The 22,189-nt window shown below is 48.2% G+C and overlaps 1 protein-coding gene across 2 annotated transcripts in view; it reads left to right on the top strand.

Annotated features, from left to right (window-relative positions):
* The first annotated feature begins 2,363 nt into the window (after positions 1-2,363).
* Positions 2,364-22,189, top strand: part of LOC130131332 (formin-like protein 2) — a 214,405-nt gene continuing 194,579 nt past the window's right edge. For both annotated transcript variants that reach the window (XM_056300987.1, XM_056300986.1), the window contains exon 1: positions 2,364-2,480. In XM_056300987.1, coding sequence (XP_056156962.1) covers positions 2,364-2,480 — 117 coding nt within the window. The remainder of the gene's footprint in view (positions 2,481-22,189) is intronic.

Here is a 22,189-nt window from a genome sequence, read left to right as displayed (position 1 = left end):
GAGGTTTCTTCCTATTTTTTCTCCCTGTTAAAGGTTTTTTTTAGGGAGTTGTTCCTTATCCGATGAGAGGGTCTAAGGACAGGATGTTGTGTTGCTGTTGAGCCCCCTGAGGCAAATTTGTAATTTGTGATATTGGGCTATACAAATAAAACTGATTTGATGTATGTATGTATGTATGTATGTATGTATGTATGTATGTATGTATGTATGTATGTATGTATGTATGTATGTATGTATGTATTCATGTATTCATGTATTCATGTATTCATGTAGTTAGTATGTATGTATGTAGTCTGTCTGTCTGTCTGTCTGTCTGTCTGTCTGTCTGTCTGTCTGTAGTCAGTACTTATGTATGTATGTATGTATGTATGTATGTATGTATGTATGTATGTATGTAGTATGTATGTATGTATGTATGTATGTATGTATGTATGTATGTATGTATGTATGTAGTCAGTACTTATGTATGTATGTATGTATGTATGTATGTATGTATGTATGTATGTATGTATGTATGTATGTATGTATATGTGTGTATACACATGTATGTATGTATGTAGTCAGTATGTATGTAGTCAGTACTTATGTATGTAGTCAGTACTATGTATGTATGTATATATGTATGTATGTATGTATGTATGTATGTATGTATGTATGTATATGTGTGTATACACATGTGTGTGTATGTATGTATGTATGTATGTATGTATGTATGTATGTATGTATGTAGTCAGTACTTATGTATGTATGTATGTATGTATGTATGTATGTATGTATGTATGTATGTGTGTGTGTGTATGTATGTGTGTATGTATGTATGCATGTATGTATTTATATTTATATTTATGTAGTCAGTCTGGATCCCGCGGCGAGAACCTGTGTGATGCTGCAAACAGTTTTCACTGAGTAACCTCCCAAAAAATAAACATGAAGTAAATAGTAATAATAATATTAATATTGTAATAATAGATATAGTAGTAGTAATAATAATAACGTAATAAATATAGTAATAATAACAATAATAGCTCCATAACTGTTTAGCGAAATTGTTATTATGATAAACGCACAACAAAACAACCAATCATTGAATTTTAAACGTTCAACATCTTCACATCCCCCCGCCCCAGCGCGCCGGCGGCGGCGGCGGCGGGGCGCTGGGGCGGCGGGGCGCTGGGGCGGCCTGCTCTCCGTGTGCGTGTGTGTGTGCGCGCGCGCAGAGCGTGCGGCGGCAGAAGGCTCATTGTGTGCCGGAGAGGAGGAGGAGGAGGAGGAGCAGAGAGGAGGAGGAGGAGGGGCGGAGAGAGCCACGGAGGAGACAGACGGAGGGAGAACTCTCCCCTTTCTTCTTGTCTGGGGGAGGAGAGGAAGAGGAGGGGGTTAACTAGCTGGACCTCTCGTTCTGTCAGTCAGACACACTGACACGGACACGCGCTACACACGCGTCTCTTCTTCATCATCATCATCGTCGTCGTCGTCGTCATCATCATCATCATCACGCCCCGAAGCAGCGGGTTTTTCTCGCTCGTGTCGGTGCTGTGGGCGGGGCTCCGGTGTTAGCGGATGAGACGCGAGGACAATAGAGAGGATGAGAGGATGGAGGCTCATGCAGCACACATCATGGCCCCCACGGTAGACACGCCACGGCTCCGTCTATCTCCCGCGACCGCCGTCTGACTCCCGGTCCCGTCTATCTCCTGCGACCGCCGTCTGACTCCCGGTCCCGTCTGACTCCCGGTCCCGTCCGTCTGGAAGAAAGAAGACACGTTTGTTCACCACAGAACCCGTCCACGCCGACTGCTGCAGCGTCCTCTCTCTCTCTCTCTCTCTCTCTCTCTCTCTCTCTCTCTCTCTCTCTCTCTCTCTCTCTCTCTCTCTCTCTGTGTGTGTGGGTGTGTGTGTTGGTGTGAGAGGGGTGTGTGTGAGAGGGGTGTGTGTCTGTGTGTGTCGGTGTGAGAGGGGTGTGTGTCGGTGTGTGTGTGTGTGTCGGTGTGAGAGGGTGTGTGTGTCTGTGTGTGTCGGTGTGAGAGGGGTGTGTGTCGGTGCGAGAGGGTGTGTGTGTATGTCGGTGTGAGAGGGTGTGTGTGTCTGTGTGTGTCGGTGTGAGAGGGGTGTGTTGGTGTGAGAGGGGTGTGTGTGTGTGTGTCGATACGAGAGGGTGTGTGTGTGTGTGTGTGTGTGTCGGTGTGAGGGGGTGTGTGCTGGGATTAGGTGGCGTGAATGTGTATGTGATTTGACGGCCGACCACATGTATTTGGTGTTACGTGTGTATGGACTGCATGTGAGTGTGTACACAATAGGCCGTGTTTGAGCAGGTGTGTGTGTGTGTGTGTGTGTGTGTGTGTGTGTGTGTGTGTGTGTTCATTATGGGGAACGCAGAAAGCATGGAGAGCCAGCTGGCGGTGATCCGGGCACGAGCAGCGCCAGTTAAACTGCCCATGCCGGACCCAGCTGAACTGGAGGAGAGATTCTCCATAGCTCTGGTAAGAACCCCCCCTCTCTCTCCCACTGCATGCTGGGAGTTTTGGTGGTGGAGAGCATGGTGAGTTTGGTGGAGGAGAGCATGGTGAGTTTGGTGGAGAATCTGTGACTTTTTCTCAATTTTCCCTCTTTTTTTTCCTACTGTGTTTATTGTATGATTATTGTGTAGTTGTGGTTGTTTTTACTGTAGTTTGTTGTGTGTGTTTGGTCATTGTTTCTGGCAGACGGTGGGTCGTGCTTCATGCCGGGCATGGTGTCCCTTGAGACGCCGTCCCTGTCTTTGAGGCACGGAGTGAGGATAGCACCGCAGCCCAGTACCACGGTGCAGCTGGTGCTGGTGGCGGCCCAGTACCACGGTGCAGCTGGTGCTGTTGGTAGCCCAGTACCACGGTGCAGCAGGTGCTGTTGGTGGCCCAGTACCACGGTGCAGCAGGTGCTGTTGGTGGCCCAGTACCACGGTGCAGCAGGTGCTGTTGGTGGCCCAGTACCACGGTGCAGCAGGTGCTGTTGGTAGCCCAGTACCATGGTGCAGCAGGTGCTGGTGGTGGCTCAGTACCACGGTGCAGCAGGTGCTGTTGGTGGCCCAGTACCACGGTGCAGCAGGTGCTGTTGGTGGCCCAGTACCACGGTGCAGCAGGTGCTGTTGGTGGCCCAGGACCACGGTGCAGCAGGTGCTGGTGGTGGCTCAGTACCACGGTGCAGCAGGTGCTGTTGGTGGCCCAGTACCACGGTGCAGCAGGTGCTGTTGGTGGCCCAGTACCACGGTGCAGCAGGTGCTGTTGGTGGCCCAGTACCACGGTGCAGCAGGTGCTGGTGGTGGCTCAGTACCACGGTGCAGCAGGTGCTGTTGGTGGCCCAGTACCACGGTGCAGCAGGTGCTGTTGGTGGCCCAGTACCACGGTGCAGCAGGTGCTGTTGGTGGCCCAGTACCACGGTGCAGCAGGTGCTGTTGGTGGCCCAGTACCACGGTGCAGCAGGTGCTGTTGGTAGCCCAGTACCACGGTGCAGCAGGTGCTGGTGGTGGCTCAGTACCACGGTGCAGCAGGTGCTGTTGGTAGCCCAGTACCACGGTGCAGCAGGTGCTGTTGGTAGCCCAGTACCACGGTGCAGCAGGTGCTGTTGGTAGCCCAATACCACGGTGCAGCAGGTGCTGTTGGTAGCCCAATACCACGGTGCAGCAGGTGCTGTTGGTAGCCCAGTACCACGGTGCAGCAGGTGCTGGTGGCGGTAGGAGAACAGGTGGGGCATGGAAACATCTCATTTGCTTCACAAATGAATAAAGCGGTGGTTGTATTTTTGAAGGAACAGGGTTTGGTCTACCAACTGATAGAACTCGGCTTACTGGTAAACAATGAGTTTATACTCATTTCCCCGCTGGCGGTGCCCTCCACCCGGATCACCGTGTCCGGAATCCCTCCTTTTATTTCCAACGAGGCACTGGGCAAGAACTGAGGCAGTTCGGGAACCTTGCGAATGGGTTCTGGATGGTGAATCTGGGGTGTGATGACACCAGACTGAAGCATGTTCAGTCTCTGAGGAGACACGTGTTCATGTATTTGGACTCTCCGACCCAAACACTGTACGTCTCTTTCTGTGTTAAGCACGAGGAGGGTTTCTGCATGGTGTATGCTGGCTCCGGGACTACGAAGTGTTTTGAGTGTGCAGATGTGGGTCACAAGCGGATTGTTCGTCCACATAGACAGCACGCAGCAGGGTCTGCTGTGGCTGATGTGTGTGACAACGGGGAGGGGAGCAGTGGGCAATGGGCTGATGTGCTTGACGGCGGTGAGCAGCGGGCAGTGGGCCGATGTGCCTGATGGTGGCGAGCAACAGACCGCTGCGGACGAGGTAGCTGACGGTGGTGAGCAGCGGGCCGATGTGGCTGACGGTGGCGAGCATCGGGCCGCTGCGTCTGACAATGGGGAGGGAGGCAGCGGGCGGCAGATGCTACCCGAGGCCGCTCCCCCTGTGGAGAGTGAGGCTAGTGGCTCCATGGTTGGGGCCGCCGGTGCGTGGAGCTCTGTGTCTACAGATAATTTAGAAGGGGGGGTGGAGGCTGACCCTGTGGTCAGGACAGTGCAGAGGGAAGACGACATGGGGAGGCTGGAGCAGGTTTCAGTACAGGGGGCAGTGAAGCTGCAGATTGAAATGAACGGTGGGGCAGAGGAGCAGGTGGTGAAGCCTGCTGGTTGGTGTGACAATGTGACTGGTATGGAGTGTGAAGCTGAATCTGATGGTGTTTCTGTAGCGGACAGTGGATCTCAGAGTGTAAACTTCTACTCACTGGAGGAGATTAACAGTTTTTTAGATGAGACATATGGTAAATCAGTTAATGTCAAGGATTATTTTCCTGATGCTGACAAATTCATTCGGTCAGTTGCTACACTGCGGCAGGATGTTGAGTTGGTCAGTTGCTACACTTCGGCAGGATGTGGGGTTGCTCAGTTGCTACACTGCGGCAGGATGTTGGGTTGGTCAGTTACTACACTGTGGCAGGATGTGGGGTTGCTCAGTTGCTACACTGCGGCAGGATGTTGGGTTGCTCAGTTGCTACACTGCGGCAGGATGTGGGGTTGCTCAGTTGCTACACTGCGGCAGGATGTTGGGTTGGTCAGTTGCTACACTGTGGCAGGATGTTGGGTTGGTCAGTTGCTACACTGTGGCAGGATGTGGGGTTGGTCAGTTGCTACACTGCAGCAGGATGTGGGGTTGCTCAGTTGCTACACTGCGGCAGGATGTTGGGTTGCTCAGTTGCTACACTGCGGCAGGATGTGGGGTTGGTCAGTTGCTACACTGCGGCAGGATGTTGGGTTGCTCAGTTGCTACACTGTGGCAGGATGTGGGGTTGGTCAGTTGCTACACTATGGCAGGATGTGGGGTTGGTCAGTTGCTACACTGTGGCAGGATGTGGGGTTGGTCAGTTGCTACACTGCGGCAGGATGTGGGGTTGGTCAGTTGCTACACTGCGGCAGGATGTTGGGTTGCTCAGTTGCTACACTGTGGCAGGATGTGGGGTTGGTCAGTTGCTACACTGTGGCAGGATGTGGGGTTGGTCAGTTGCTACATTGTGGCAGGATGTGGGGTTGGTCAGTTGCTACACTGTGGCAGGATGTGGGGTTGGTCAGTTGCTACACTGTGGCAGGATGTGGGGTTGGTCAGTTGCTACACTGCGGCAGGATGTTGGGTTGCTCAGTTGCTACACTGCGGCAGGATGTGGGGTTGGTCAGTTGCTACACTGCGGCAGGATGTTGGGTTGGTCAGTTGCTACACTGTGGCAGGATGTGGGGTTGGTCAGTTGCTACACTGCGGCAGGATGTTGGGTTGCTCAGTTGCTACACTGTGGCAGGATGTTGGGTTGGTCAGTTGCTACACTGTGGCAGGATGTTGGGTTGCTCAGTTGCTACACTGCGGCAGGATGTTGGGTTGCTCAGTTGCTACACTGCGGCAGGATGTTGGGTTGGTCAGTTGCTACACTGCGGCAGGATGTGGGGTTGGTCAGTTGCTACACTGCGGCAGGATGTGGGGTTGGTCAGTTGCTACACTGTGGCAGGATGTGGGGTTGGTCAGTTACTACACTGCGGCAGGATGTGGGGTTGGTCAGTTGCTACATTGTGGCAGGATGTGGGGTTGGTCAGTTGCTACATTGTGGCAGGATGTGGGGTTGGTCAGTTGCTACACTGCGGCAGGATGTGGGGTTGGTCAGTTGCTACACTGCGGCAGGATGTTGGGTTGCTCAGTTGCTACACTGCGGCAGGATGTGGGGTTGGTCAGTTGCTACACTGCGGCAGGATGTTGGGTTGCTCAGTTGCTACACTGTGGCAGGATGTGGGGTTGGTCAGTTGCTACACTATGGCAGGATGTGGGGTTGGTCAGTTGCTACACTGTGGCAGGATGTGGGGTTGGTCAGTTGCTACACTGCGGCAGGATGTTGGGTTGCTCAGTTGCTACACTGCAGCAGGATGTTGGGTTGGTCAGTTGCTACACTGCGGCAGGATGTGGGGTTGGTCAGTTGCTACACTGCGGCAGGATGTGGGGTTGGTCAGTTGCTACCCTGTGGCAGGATGTGGGGTTGGTCAGTTGCTACACTGTGGCAGGATGTGGGGTTGGTCAGTTGCTACATTGTGGCAGGATGTGGGGTTGGTCAGTTGCTACACTGCGGCAGGATGTGGGGTTGGTCAGTTGCTACATTGTGGCAGGATGTGGGGTTGGTCAGTTGCTACACTGTGGCAGGATGTGGGGTTGGATGTACTGGATAGCAAGAAACGTTACCATCTCAAGAAACATGTTACTGATCTAAAGGAGAGATCTGAAGGTGCCTATGGCAGACACGGTGAAGAAGATGAAACTCTCAGTTTAGATGTACCATGACCATACAGCTTGCTGTTTCTTCTCAGCTGTCCTCTTCTGTCTGGTTTCTTACTGGTCTGTCTTTCTTCTCCTCCTATGCAGGGTTTCAGGGTGGCTTCATTAAACATGAATGGGGGTAGAGATGCTCAGAAAAGAGCCTCAGTAACAGAAGTAATCACACAGAAAGGACTGGATGTGGTTTTTCTACAGGAAACACACAGTGACAGCATGAATGAAATGGACTGGGGCTTACTGTGGGCAGGGAAACGTGTCCTTTAGTCCATGGGCCAGAGGCCAAAATTTCACTATTTCGTCCATCTCAGGGTGGCAAAACTTTATTGTGATTTTTGAAAAGGTACATGTCTGTAGATGAGATTTTGGTATGATAGCCCTTCCTAAGTGGTAGCCGAGTCACAGTTATCAGCTCATGAAGTTAATAACCCTAATCATAAATTCAGGTTTTCGACACTAGTGTATATCTGGTTAAAGCTCATGTAAGGACATTTGCCAATGTTTAATAATATAGTGTTTGGTATCATTTTAAAGGGGACCTTTTAGGCTTTAATTTAAGACCAATGCTGTATTTGTCTGACAAACACAGAGGTCACGTGACCTCTTTAAACCATAAATGACACACATTTTCCCACAATTATTGCCTAAACGATATATTTTCTTTTAACCCTGTGACATCAAGGGACATCAGCGGCACAAAACTCAACAACTGGAATACTCAAGGGGCTCTAAGGATTTAGGAAATTTATAATATACCCATACTTTTTCTTTGTGAGAGGTGATTTTGAGCCTTAAATTAGAAGTCACCAGCCCAGGCCCATTCACCTCCATTATTTGGACCAACATATTTCAATAGGATAATTCTTCCCAAGGAGTAGCTTAGTCATAGCTATCACCTTTCAATGACACCATTCGTGATTCAAAGAAGGAAATAAGAAAAAAAAAAGAACTATACATTTGTTACACATCATCTTCATCATCATCATCATCATCATCATCATAGTCGACCAGTTTCACATCAACCTCTACGTCCTCCTCCTCCTCCTCTCTCTGATTGGTGCAGGTTTGTAGCTTGGACATTTCTGTGCACTGCAGTCTGTGGGCAAGGCAGAGCAGTCAGGAAGCTTGCAGGTCCGTACACACTTGCAGGCCATAAGTTCCAGGACAGTCAGTGGTGCTGGGGGTCCTCGCATCCATTCTAACATCAGCATACCTGTAAGAATTAGTGGAAAATATTTCTAATCCATTTCAGCAAGGAAGTTGAATGTTGAGAAATTACCTATACATATTATTTTAGCATTATAGCAGGATGAACAGTGTACTTCCTCCTTGCAAGAACTGTTTACAGATGCATATCCAGCGTGCCAATTACCAGGAAGCAGTGTGGAGGCGCTGCCTGGAAGGACAACCAGACATACCAGAGCCAAAAGGACATGGATGGACAACTGATGACCAAGGTATACTTATAATAATTCACTACATACATGCTGGACTCCACTTCACCCCTTTTGCTGCAGAACAGCAAGTAACGCAGATCATTGACATCACATATGCTAGATGATGGTGCGCACAACCTGCAGACAAATGATTCCATATTGCTGTACAATTCGTCTGATACATCCCAGGATGTTCCCAGGGTTTTGAAGGACTCTTGCAATGTCCTGTTTCCTTTGATCAGTTTGAAAGCACAAAGTTTACCACGTCCTGCAAATGCACTTACACTATCACAACCTGTGAAGGCATGCACACCTACAAGAGCATCACATAGGTCATCCCCAAAGAGCTGAGCAAGGTTGCTGTTGTTGATGTACCTTGTCCGATTCTGAGTGCCACACTTCAGATACAGGGGGCAGTTTATCTTCTTACAGTATCGAAGACAACGGATCATGACATCTGTATCCTCGCTCACAATAACTGTGGTTTGATAGCCATTCTTACTGGCATGATTTGCATGTAAGAGCATGCGGGGATACGTCTCCTCATGGGAAGATTTCAGGTCTTCAACAACATTCGAGTCTGTTTTGCCAAGACAATAGCATGTCTCTCCACAGGTTGCAAATAGCTGCTTGTCCTCCTTAAGCCTTTGAAGGTTTTCTGGTTGCTTCCACTGGTCCACGATGAACGTTATCAGTGCTGTTTTGCTGTCTGGATTACTTAAGAGTTTTCTCCACTGCACAACCTTTTGTCCCGGGGCAATGTTTTTCCATTGAGTGCTACTTGCTGAACCACGATTGCATCTCTCAGCATTCTTGATCGATGTTTTCCTGTATACATCAAACACCACATCTATCCGCTTACTGTGTCCTCCTTCATGCAGCACTAGGTTCAGCACAGATCCAGCAATCTCTCCAAAGGTTTTGCCATCACCTTTAATTTTCTGAACAAGGCTCATTCCATCAACGATGCATGCAGAATGTTCTCCAATTTCTTCTACTGCTGATCCTGATTTCTCCAACTGTCTTGCAAGAGCAGCCTTGTTAGTTTTCCGCAGTGAGCCATCTGGATTTGAAAGTGCCCAAGGTAGTGGACCAAGAGGATGAGCCAGGACATCTTTAATGTGAAGATCTCTACTTTGTGAAACAATGATCATATGTCCAAAGAGATTTCTATCTGCTTTCAAGACCACCTCCTTGTTTTTTGCCAGCTTTCCTCTACTTTTAGTGATGCTTGCAAATGACTCCCAGTTCTGTTTTTTCATTGTGTCATGGAACCTGGCTGTTGGTGAACCTTTTTCCAAACGCTCTCTTCTGAACTTTTGATATGCTTCCTCTCCAGTCTGGTGAGCTTGCAGCAGATCACGGGCTATGTCGGATGACACAGTGATTCCTGTGGAAAGACTGATTATATCAGATTGATCTGCACCTAGAGGGTTTACCCAGCTTTTCTCCATAAGTTCTACAAAGGCATTAACATCTGCCCGGTCCTTCTCTATCCTTGTCTTCTGTAGATCGTGATGATTTACACTTTCTGTAGGATCATTGCCTGTCATGTTCCTGAGTTGCCTTAGATACTGACTTATGTTTTCTGAAGTGAGATAGTATCTGGTCACTGCTCCAGCTTTTAAGCTGAAACCTTTGGTCCCTCCTGCAGTCTGAGTATCCTTGTTTACAGTCTCTTCAATTGTCTGGTCTACTGGAATTTTTCCAAAGGGATTGTTCCTTCCCAGCTGGACAGAAAAACCACCCTCTACAAAGTGTGCATGAACACCGGGATAATCAAACCTCCAGGCAAGACATTTGAGCATAGTAGAATGGTAGATATCTGGCATAGTTCAGTTTATCATAGGCAAAGCACCATGGAATGATGGCCCTGATTGCTGCGAGATGCATCATCCACTTTCCCTCTCTTGATGCTCGAATAAGACTCAGCATAATCTCAACCATGTCCACATAAGACATCCAGAAGGCTGAGAGGGGGCCATTGTCTTCTCGAAGGTAGTTGAGGAACTCATTGAAACGTGTCAGGATAAGCTGACATGAATCTCGCTCAAGGGTGTTCTCAAATCTGGGCTGTGATACTTCATCACACATGTTCTCGATTGCTTGCAGAGTTTCTGCCAAGTGAATGAGATCTTCAGGATGATTCTCTTCTAACCATGGATGAAAACCTTTCAATGCTAGTCTCAACAGAGCCTCATAGAGCAGTTTGTGGAGCCGTACAGCTCGGTTATACCTGTGACCATCAATAACCCCTGTGATTGAACCATCGGCTATCCCTCCTGCCTCTATGCAAAGGTCTCTTAGACCAGCATCTGCAAAACGTTTTCCAATCGTTGCCATGAAAATGCGGGTGGTATGAAAGACCCCCATTCTAAGGATGATGTTCTTGAACTGTTCCGGGTGTTTCCAGGTGATTTCAGCAGCTTTGGCATACAGTGCCTGGTCAAAAACAACAACAATGTTGTGTAGCTGCAGAGACTTCATGATGCTTATCGACTGGTGAAGAACCCCATTAACTGTTGATAGCTGTGTGGCAGGAGCGTTGATTGTGGGCAAATAGCCGATGCTATCTTCTTGTACACTTGTATTGCTGTGGGTGAGGATGTTGAACCCAGTCCAGCTACAAACATCTTTGTTGGCTTGACGAGCCATCAGCCACATGTGATTTCTGTCCGCTGCATCCTGTAGGATAGCGGCATGATCAGCATCAACTGTATGTACAGCTGGAGGATTGGCACGCTTTCCTGCATTGTAAATGGGAAGCCGTATCTCTTTGTAGTTTTAGCTTTCCTTCCAGTTTGTCTAAACACCTCCCACTAACTTAAGGCTCACAATCACCTCTCACAAAGAAAAAGTATGGGTATATTATAAATTTCCTAAATCCTTAGAGCCCCTTGAGTATTCCAGTTGTTGAGTTTTGTGCCGCTGATGTCCCTTGATGTCACAGGGTTAAAAGAAAATATATCGTTTAGGCAATAATTGTGGGAAAATGTGTGTTATTTATGGTTTAAAGAGGTCACGTGACCTCTGTGTTTGTCAGACAAATACGGCATTGGTCTTAAATTAAAGCCTAAAAGGTCCCCTTTAAAATGATACCAAACACTGTATTATTAAACATTGGCAAATGTCTTTACATGAGCTTTAACCAGATATACACTAGTGTCGAAAAACTTAATTTATGATTAGGGGTTATTGACTTCATGAACTGATAACTGTGACTCAGCTACCACTTAGGAAGGGCTATCATACCAAAATGTCATCTACAGACATGTACCTTTTCAAAAATCACAATAAAGTTTTGCCACCTTGAGATGCACCAAAAAATGGTCTGGCCTATGGACTACTTAGCCATGGGACAATTTTAGTGCAGGAGTTGCCATTTTATTTTCTCCTGCCTTAAATGTGAACATCTTGTCCATCACGGAGATTATGAAGGGCAAGGTCTTTATGGTGACAGCGGAAATAGGGGAGTTTAAGTTTATTTTTATTAATGTTTAGCACCAAACAATGGCTCTGAGCGCGGAGGGCTCTTTAAGATGTTGCAGGACAAATTGGGTGGCATTAATCCGGGAGGGTCTATTGTATTGGGTGGAGACTGGAATTGCTGCACTGACTTTACCTTAGATAGGACTGGAGAGGAGCCACACCTTCAGTCATCCTCTCTTTGTCCCATGTCTTAAAGACATCTGATTTGGTTGATGTGTGGAGGATGAAACACCCTTCAGTCAGACAGTACACTTGGGTCAGAATGTCAGATGGCAGAGTTAGTGCAGCTAGACTGGACAGGTTTTATGTGTCTAGCTCCTTTACAGCTCCAGTTGTTAATTGTCAGAGCCACCCGGTTGCTTTTACGGATCATCCTGTAGTTTTAATGGAGCTGATCTTATCTCCCACCAGAAAACCCAACTTCTTTTGGCGTTTTAACGTTAAATTACTACATGATCACAATTTTTGTGAAAACTTTCAATTGTTTTGGGATTGTTGGCGATCTAAGAAAGACGATTTTCTTTCTCTAACTCAATGGTGGGAGGTAGGAAAGGCCCAAATCAGGGTTTTGTTTTTTTTTGCGAGCAATACACATATAATTCCACAGCCAACATGAAGAGAGCTGTACAGGAGTTAGAAGACGAGGTAAGAGACCTGAGAGATGTTTCCACCTCACAGCCTGATCAGCAGCATAATAATCTCTTACACTGTAGAAGACAGCAGCTGAACTCCTTCCTGCGAGAGAGAGCCAAAGGAGCTTTAGTCTGAGCACGCTTCACCAGACTCCAAGACATGGATGCACCAACTGCTTTCTTCTTTAATTTAGAGAAGTCACTGGTTAAAAAAAAATGGTTTGTCTTCGTCTCCCTGATGGAAAGGTGACCATGGATTCTGCTGAGATGAGGAAGCATGCAGTGGACTTCTACACAGGCTTGTTCAGGGCAGAGCGCTGTGATTTGGACTCTGCTGCGGACCTTTTACAGGGTCTTCCCCAGCTGAGTCCAGAAGAACAGCATACATTGAGCATGGACATAACGCTAGATGAACTGACTGCTGTGGTGTCTCAGATGGTGTCGGACAAGGCTCCAGGAATAGACGACTTACCGTCCGACTTTTTTTTAAACACTTCTGGAGTGTTCTGGGACAGGATCTTCTGCACATTTTTAGTGTGCTTTAAAAAAAGGGACACTTCCTGCTTCTTGCAGGCATGCAGTTCTCTCTCTGCTGCCTAAGAGGGGAGATTTAACCCTTTTGGAAAACTGGAGACCAGTAGCTCTTTTGTGTGCAGACTATGAAATCCTCTCCAAAGTTTTGTCTAACAGACTGAATTTGTTTATCAAACTATTGATTGGTGCGGATCAATCCTACTGTGTTCCAGACAGGTCTATGATAGATCATTTGTTTTTGATGAGAGATGTGTTTGATGTATGTAAACTATATGATATAAATGTTGGTATTTTATTTATTGACCAAGAGAAGGCTTTTGATCGTGTAGCTCGCAATTTTCTTTTCTCTACCGCGCAGGCCTTTGGTGTTGGGGAGGGGTTCCTGTCCTGGATAAAGCTGTTGTATAGTGGTGCGTGTTGTGTAGTGAAGGTGGGGGGAGGGTTGAGGTGTCCTGTGCCAGTTAGGAGAGGGATCAGGCAGGGCTGCCCCATCTCAGGCCAGCTCTACAGCATTTTCATCGAGCCTCTCCTATGTAGGTTGAGGAGCAGGCTGAGGAGTCTCTCTCTGCCAGAGCTAGCTCAACACCCTTCGGTTGTTGTATCAGCATACGCTGATGATGTCAATGTGTTTGTCCAGGGAGAGGGAGATGTCCAGGAATTAAAAGAAAGCCTGAATTTACATGAAAAGGCTTCTTCAGCCAATGTCAACTGGAGAAAAGGTGAGGCTTGTTTGGTGGGTCAGTGGGACTTGGGGAGTACTCCTAGTCTTCCTGGGAATGTAAGTTGGGGGGAAAGAGGTATTAACTTTCTAGGAGTATATATGGGAAGTGAGGACTTTCAGAGGCAGAACTGGGAGGGAGTGCTGGAGAAGGTGGAAACCAGGTTGTCTAAATGGAATGGGATGCTACCCCAGCTGTCCTACAGGGGAAGAGCTCTGATAGTTAATAACCTCGTCTTTCTGGCACAGACTCATTGTTTTGGTGCCACTGCCAGGCCTTGCAGAAGAGATGCAGAAGCCCTTGGTGATTTTTTTCTGGTCTGGTCAGCACTGGCTGAGAGCATCGGTCCTGTATCTCCCTGTGGCAGAGGGAGGACAAGGACTTATAGACATTCGGTCCAGAACTGCGACCTTCAGACTACAGACAGCGCAGAGGCTGCTGTATGGCTGTAGTCACTGCTGGTTGGCTCCTGCTCAGCTGCTTCTTCAGAAAGCTGGTCAGCGTGGGTTGGATAAACAGAATTTTTACTGAGATCATCAGAAGGTGAACTAACCGGATTCACATCTTTTTACAACTCGGTGGTTGAAGCTTGGCAGATGCTGAAGGTCACACGAAATCCTGAACCTAGACCCGGAATTTGGCATTTTGAGGAGCTGCTGTTTCACAATGACTTCCTTATGAATACCACCTTCTCCTCTGCTATGGTACGGACTAAGTTTGTTGAGGCTGGCAGTGAAAGAGATAAAACAGCTGGTGACAACAACACCTGTGTTGTGCTACTATGACAGTAGCAAAGGCCGTCACTATGCAGAGTGATTCAAGCCAGCATGGCCTGGGCTGCTGCCAGATGCAGGAGGGTCACCCTGTCGCATTCACTTCGAGGGTCCTCACACCAACAGAGCAGAATTATGCACAAATCGAAAAGGAGTGCCTCAGCATTGTGTTTGCATGTCAGCGTTTTCACCATTATCTGTATGGACGTGACAGCATTACAGCAGAGACCAATCACCATATTCAGCAAGCCCCTTCTGAGTGACCCAAAGCGTCTGCAGAGCATGCTGCTGGCTCTGCAGAGCTACAACCTCAGATTGGTGTATAAGCCAGGGCCAGAGATGCATGTGAGTGATACCCTCAGCAGGGCCACTGTGTCAAACACACGTGCAGGGTCCATGCACAACGAGCATGCTGTCTATAGTTTAGAGACAGAGTAGCTGGATGTGGAGCTCATCCACTCGGCTGACTACCTCAAAGTCACAGACCGGCAACTCGTACAGATCCGGCAGCACACTGACAATGATGAGCAACTCCAGGCTGTGAAATCTGTGACTCTGTGCAACTGGCCTGAACACAGAGATGAAACTCCACTGGTGGCAAGGGAATATTGGGCATTTAAAGAGGAGCTCAGTATTCAAAATCGCGTACTATTCAAAGGTGAAAGAGTCATCATTCCCAGATCACTCCACCCCGAAATGTTAGCACGAGTGCACTCTTGTCACGTAGGGGCCTAGTCCTTTTACAGGCAAACATGTGACACACTGTACTGGCCGGGGATGCGGGGGGAAATCAAGGAAATGGCAAATGCACTGTCTGCAACGAATACGCCGTTGAGTAGCAGAGGGAGACAATGATGTCGCACGATCTGCCAACACACCTCTGGCAGATTGTAAGCCAAGACCTCTTCCAGGATGGTGGAAAACATTTCCTCCTGTTAGTCGACCATTATTCTGATTTCTGGGAAACAGACCTTCTTCAAGACCTCTCAGCTGAGACGACAATAAAACGATGCAGGGCTCAGTTTGCTTGCTATGGTCAGCCTGACTGGGTCATATCTGATAATGGGCCCCAGTTCTCATGCCACCAATTCCAGCGGTTTGCTGCAGACTGGAAGTTTGAGCACATCACCTCCTCACCATGCCATCCCAAAGCTAATTGTAAGGCTGAGACTGCTGTGAAGATAGCCTAGAACTTATGCTTGAAAGTTCTCCGTGAGAGCAATAATGACTGGAAGACAATCCCTCAGCGGCGTAATGCACCAACAGAGGGTATGGACAGCAGTCCAGCCCAGCGCCTGATGTTGAGGCGTTTGAAGACTGCGCTGCCTGTGGCCTACAGGCTACTGGAGCCATGTGTGGTGACCGAGGTACTGGACCAGCTGTATCACAGAAGACAGGTCTCCAAAGTGATTTTTGACAAATCAGTAAGGGATCTACCTGAACTCATGGTGGGCAAAGCAGTTTGGATGAAGCTGCTACCAGGAGACCAAACAAGCATTTGGAGATGCGGATTCTGTGTGCAGAAGGTTGTTCCATGGTCCTGCCTGGTAGAAGTGGAGGGATCATTGTACTGCTGAAATAGAGTTGACCTGTGGGTGGCAGAGCCAGCACTGCTGCAGAACCCAGGAAAAGAAAGAAAGCATGCCACAGGCCCACGCCCCTGAAGAGACTAGGGAAAAAAAAGAAGAAATGAAGGGACTGGCCCAAACAATCCCGCCCTCCATCCCCATGTGCCATGCAAGCCCGAGGCGCTGGGCGAAAAGCCGAGTGGTCACAGAGTATGCACTGCTCTGCCCCCCAATACCCCGCTCAGGCATTCTGATGTTTTGCCTGCCCATTCTCCTGCATATACCCCGGCAAGGCTCTTTACGCAGTTGCTCTCTAGACGGCTGTCCGGGGCACCTGTGAGGCTTAATTTGTAGTTGGGTCGGACTGTTATACCAATATTGTTGATGTTGTTTAAAAAAACAAAAGGGGGTGCAAGTTTGTTGAATACTGACAACAGTATAATAATAATTTTTGAAATAATGTTGTCAGTATAATAACAATTTTTGAGATTGATTTGTAATAGTCACTGTGATGGACAGGTTGACGGACGAGATCAGGCAGGAGTCTCTGTGGACTATGATGTTTGTGGATGACATTGTGATCTGTAGCGAGAGTAGGGTGCAGCAGGTTGAGAAGAGCCTGGAGAGGTGGAGGTATGCACTGGAGAGAAGAGGAATGAAAGTCAGCAGGAGCAAGACGGAATACCTATGTGTGAATGAGAGGGAGGACAGTGGAATGGTGAGGATGCAAGGAGTGGAGATGACGAAGGCGTATGAGTTTAAATACTTGGGGTCAACTGTCCAAAGTAATGGGGAGTGCAGAAGAGAGGTGAAAAAGAGAGTGCAGGCAGGGTGGAGTGGGTGGAGAAGTGTCAGGAGAGATTTGCGACAGAAGGGTACCAGCAAGAGTTAAAGGGAAGGTTTACAAGATGGTAGTGAGACCAGCTATGTTGTATGGTTTGGAGACAGTGGCACTGATGAGAAGACAGGAGGTGGAGCTGGAGGTGGCAGAGATGAAGATGATAAGATTTTCACTGGGAGTGATGAAGAAGGACAGGATTAGGAACGAGTATATTAGAGGGACAGCTCAGGTTGGACGGTTTGGAGACAAAACAAGAGAGACAAGATTGAGATGGTTTGGACATGTGTGGAGGAGAGATGCTGGGTATATTGGGAGAAGGATGCCGAATATGGAGCTGCCAGGGAAGAGGAGAAGAGGAAGGTCAAAGAGGAGGTTTATGGATGTGGTGAGGGAGGACATGCAGGTGGCTGGTATGACAGAGGAAGATGCAGAGGACAGGAAGAAATTGAAATGGATGAGCTGCTGTGGCGCCCCCTAACGGCAGCAGCCGAAAGTAGTAGTAGTCGTAGTAGTAGTAGTAGTAGTAGTAGTAGTAGTAGTCGTAGTAGTAGATCCAACAGTTGACAGAAACTCAGACGAGCCTCATCCACCGTCAGCTTCATTTCTGTTCAGTGTGGTCACAGAAAATGACCTCACGGATGTTTGCAGGAAACTTAATCTAGCAGTTAGGCAGTACACATGGGTGAAAGCTGTCGAGGGTATTTTGGGGGCAGCCAGGTTGGATAGGAGTTACCTAAATCAAACATATTACAACAGATTAATCAAGTCCACAATATCACCAGGATGTTGTGTTGCTATAAAGCCTCTTGAGGCAAATTTTTCATTTGTGATATAGGGCTATACAAATAAAATTGACTTGACCTGTCTGATTTTCAGATCACCCTTTATTGTGGCAGATTTTTCCTCACACGTTAAATTTCGACACTGTTATACTGGCACTTCGATGTATGGTTAACACATGATGAACCTTTCTGTCAGTTCTTCTCTGACTTCTGGAGTCAATGGAGGCTGAGGAAGAAAGATTTTGAAAACTGAGCTCAGTGGTGGGATATAGGAAAAACACAAATTGGGATTTTATGTCAGCAATACAAAAAAACACATTCACTGTAGAGAAGATCTGCTTTGAAGAATTAGAGAAAGAAATTAAGATATTCGAAGATGAAGTGATTATTGGAAATGATGGCAATAGCAGGACCTGGGAGAGTAGGAGGAAGACTTTAGGTAGGTTTTTACATGAGAAAGCAGAGGGTATTTAATCAGAACTCGAATCTCTACCATCAAAGATATAAATGCCCCAACTTCTTTTTTTTCTTTAAGCTTGAAAGAAAAAATAGAAGAAAAAAAGATGTGCTGATGCATCTCAAGCTTCCAAATGGGGCAATAACAACTGATCCATCAGACATGAGGAAGCTGGCCATAGATTTCTACCGTGGCCTGTTCAGTGTGGAGAACTGTGACTTTGGCTGTGTGGAGGAGATACCGGCGAGACTGCCTCAGCTAGGTGAAACACAGGTAGCCTGGCTGGAGTCCCCCATCTCCTTTGATGAGATGTCTGCAGTGGTTCAACAGCTTCGCTGTGGCAAAGCCCCTAAAGTTGATGGACTACCGTTGGAGTTTTACAAGACGTTCTGGACTCTAATTGGATAAGACTTACATCAAGTATTTAAAGATTGTTTGGATTCTGGGACTTTACCTTTGAGTTGTAGAAGGGTTGTCCTAACATTGTTACCCAAAAAGGGAGATCTTGGCTTACTGAAAAACCAGAGACCAGTTTCATTGTTATGTATGGACTATAAAATAATTGCAAAATTTCTTTCAAATAAACTCAAACAGCATATGGATACTGTTGTACATTATAGCCAGACGTACTGTGTTCCTGACTGTACAATCAAGAGTAATCTGTTTTTGGTACGGGACATTATTGATATATCTAAGCTCCGGGAGCTGGACACTGGCCTTCTTTCTATAGATCAAGAGAAGGCTTTTGAAAGGGTTGATCATTGTTATTTGTTCAAAACACTTGCAGGTTTTGGTTTTCGGGAAGAATGTATTTCATGGATCAACTTGCTATATTCTGGAGCCAGTGTTGTGTTAAAGGTAGGCGGTGGACTCAGCCTACCTGTCTCTGTTCAGAGAAATGTAAGACAGGGTTGTCCCTTATCTGGAATGCTGCATTCTTTGGTCATCGAGCCTCTTTTCAGTCAGGGTCTCTCAGGGCTAACCTTTTCAGAGACCGTCACTAATTTGGTTACTTTATCACAGTTTTCATAATGAGTCAAAATGATGTTGGAATTCTCAAGCAGAAATAGGCCTTATATGAACGACCTTCTTCCGCAAAAGTCAATTGGTCAAAATCTGAGAGTTTATTACTGGGGGAGTGGAACAATAAAGAGAAGCTAACATTACCAGCTGGGCCGCAGTGGAACACAGAAGGGATGAAATGCTAAGGTTTCTTTCTGGGCAGTGACCGCATTCTGAGCAAAAACTGGGAGGGCTGGGGGCGTCCGGGTAACGTAGCGGTTGCCTACCAACACGCGGGGCCGATTCGAATCCCCGTGTTACCTCCGGCTTGGTCGGGTGTCCCTACAGACACAACTGGCTGTGTCTGTGGGTAGGAAGCTGGGTATGGGTATGTGTCCTGGTCGCTCCACTAGCACCTCCTCTGGTCAGTTGGGGCACCTGTTTGGGAGGGAGGGAGGGGGAAGTGGGGGGAATAGCTTGGTTGTCCAACGTGCTACGTCCCCCTGGGGAAACGTCTCACTGTCAGGTGAAAAGAAGCGGCTGGCGACTCCACATGTATCGGAGGAAGCATGTGGTAGTCTGCAGCCCTCCCCAGATCGGCAGAGGGGGTGGAGCAGCGACCGGGACGGCTCGGAAGAGTCAGAGCCCTAGAAAGAGAGAGTTACGTCAACTCCGTAGACGTCAATGGGCCAATTATTTAACAGCAATGGCGGATCACGGGAGCCCGGATAGTTCCGAACGGCGCGACCCGCCGGGGCAACAGGGTTTCCATGGTGAAGGTATGTTTCTCGCATTAATCAAAGGTTAATTTACAGGTAAGCAGCTACAGTTGACATTTTAATGATGACCATTTTACAAGCACGCTTGAATCAAATTAACGATGTAATTTAAAGCGTGACAGCTCGTCAATTCCTACACATGCGCATAGAATGTGTCACGTTGGAATATATCTATATCTACATGTAAATGTAAAAATCTGAAAATATTGGTTCGTTATAGCAGAAATGGCGGCTAAGCAGTTCCTTTAAATGACCCGCCACGCTGCGTTTGGAACTATTCGGCGGCTACATGAACCACGTGACCCTGTCGCGTTCTGACCCCTCATTGACGTAACTCTCTCTTTCTAGGGCTCTGGGAAGAGTGGGGTAACTGGCCAAGTGCAACTGGGGAGAAAGGGGGGGGTCCGTGGTGGTGGTGTAGCGGTCTAAGCATCGGCTTTGTGTCGATACAGTTGCCCACTGGGGACCGGGGTTCGCGCCCCGGTCTCGTCAGATCCGACTATGGCCGGGCTCGGTGAAGCAGCAGCCATTGGCAGCGCCGTCTCCGGGAGGGGGGCGGAGTCGGCTTGTGTTCGTCACATGACTGCGTCTCTGGGTGTGTTTGGGGAAAAGCAGTGGTGGTTCGGCCTGGAGTCGCCTGGTCACGGAAGTGGCGAGGCGTCTCCTCCCAGACTGCCGGCCGGAGAGACGCAGTTGGCGAACGCATGCAGTACGAGGGTGGGGGTTTGAATTAAAATAAGGATCGATTGGCCACTAAATTGGGAGAAAAAAGGGAAAAATCAGAAATAAATTTGTAAAAGGGGGGGGACTGGGAGGGTTTAGTTGAAAAGCTCAGTGCCTAATTGTCTATGGACTTGGATCCAGCTTCAGCTGTCCTGGGAGAGTCTTTTTTCAGGGGGAGGGGGATTTTTTCCCCCTATTTCTCCCCAGTTGTATCTGGACAATTACCCCACTCTTCCATGCTTTCTTGGTCGCTGCTCCACCTCTGCCGATCCCAGGAGGGCTGTAGATTACCACGTGTCTCCTCCGATACGTGTGGAGTTGCCAGCCACTGCTTTCCACCTGACAGTGAGGAGTTCCTCCCGGGGGACGTAGCGCGTGGGAGGATCCCGCTATTCCCCCAGTTTCCCCCCTCCCCCCCTGAACAGGCGCCGCGACCAACTAGAGGAGGCGCTAGTGCAGTGACCAGGACACACACCCACACCCGGCTTCCCGCCCGCGGACACAGCCAGTTGTGAGGTCTCTGCAGCATCCGAAGTGCAGAAGCCCGTGTTGGTGGGCAGCGGAACAGACGACCACGCTAGCCAGACGCCCCTAGAGGAAGAGTCTTGATTGTTAATAAGTTAACTGCCTCGATGTTCTGACACCAGTTTACAGTTGTAGAACCTTCAGTCATGAATTTATGATAGATTTTACCTCTTCAAATTGTGCGCCAAACAGCTTAGGGAGGTAGTCTTGTCGGAGCTTATTTGCACGGGGTAAACCGCCCGCCTCTCTCCCGTTACGTGGCAGGTAGTCCCTCAGCTTCGGGTGGTCAGGCTTCTCCAGCGGTTAGGGTTAGGGTTAGCACTAGCAGGGTTAGGGTTAGGGTTAGCACTAGCAAGGTTAGGGTGAGGGTTAGGGTTAGCACTAGCAGGGTTAGGGTTACGGTTAGGGTTAGCAGGGTTAGGGTTAGGGTTAGGGTTAGCACTAGCAGTGCCTCGAAGAGCCCCATGGTCGCCAAATGTCCAGACTCGGCGCTCTCGGTTGGCTTCTTAAACATGGGTGAAATTGTTTTTTGCTTCTTGTTGGTTCCACCTTGTGCTTCTTTTTCGGCAGCCCTCCTTTTGTTGAGATGACTTTCACTTTCCGAGTGACGCTGAATCGTTGCTCGTCAACTGTGATCTAAGGGGTTATTACAACTCGTACCCGATAGTTTCCCGCCATCAGCGTGTAAAATGTGTTTTCCAAACTCCGCTACTCTGTCGCCTGCAGACGTGTTTTCTGAGGTTTTAGATTTCGACACCTTCAGCACGTTAGGGCCTAAGCCAACATGCTGACGACAGCTAACTCCAACTATGCTAGTAACAAAGTGGATCATTGCCACCACCCCGCATGCTCATTTAACCGATCTATGTCTTAGACACGTGAATGCTTTTATTCACGCATCCAAAATGTCAATCATGTCAGCACAGTATTTCCTCAAACTGGTTGCGCGCTTAAATTCTGCATTTCACTGCATTTCACGGCAAATGGTCAATTACACGGGAAGAGGCTGATTTCACGGCCGTGAATTTGGTAGGGCCCTACTCATAAGAGAAGCACAGAAGAGGCTGGTGAACTTCTTCTGGGGAGGCTTTC

Source organism: Lampris incognitus, chromosome 21, assembly GCF_029633865.1.
Source record: "Lampris incognitus isolate fLamInc1 chromosome 21, fLamInc1.hap2, whole genome shotgun sequence".
Taxonomy (NCBI): Eukaryota; Metazoa; Chordata; class Actinopteri; order Lampriformes; family Lampridae; genus Lampris; species Lampris incognitus.
This window is presented reverse-complemented; position numbering and strand designations above follow the sequence as displayed.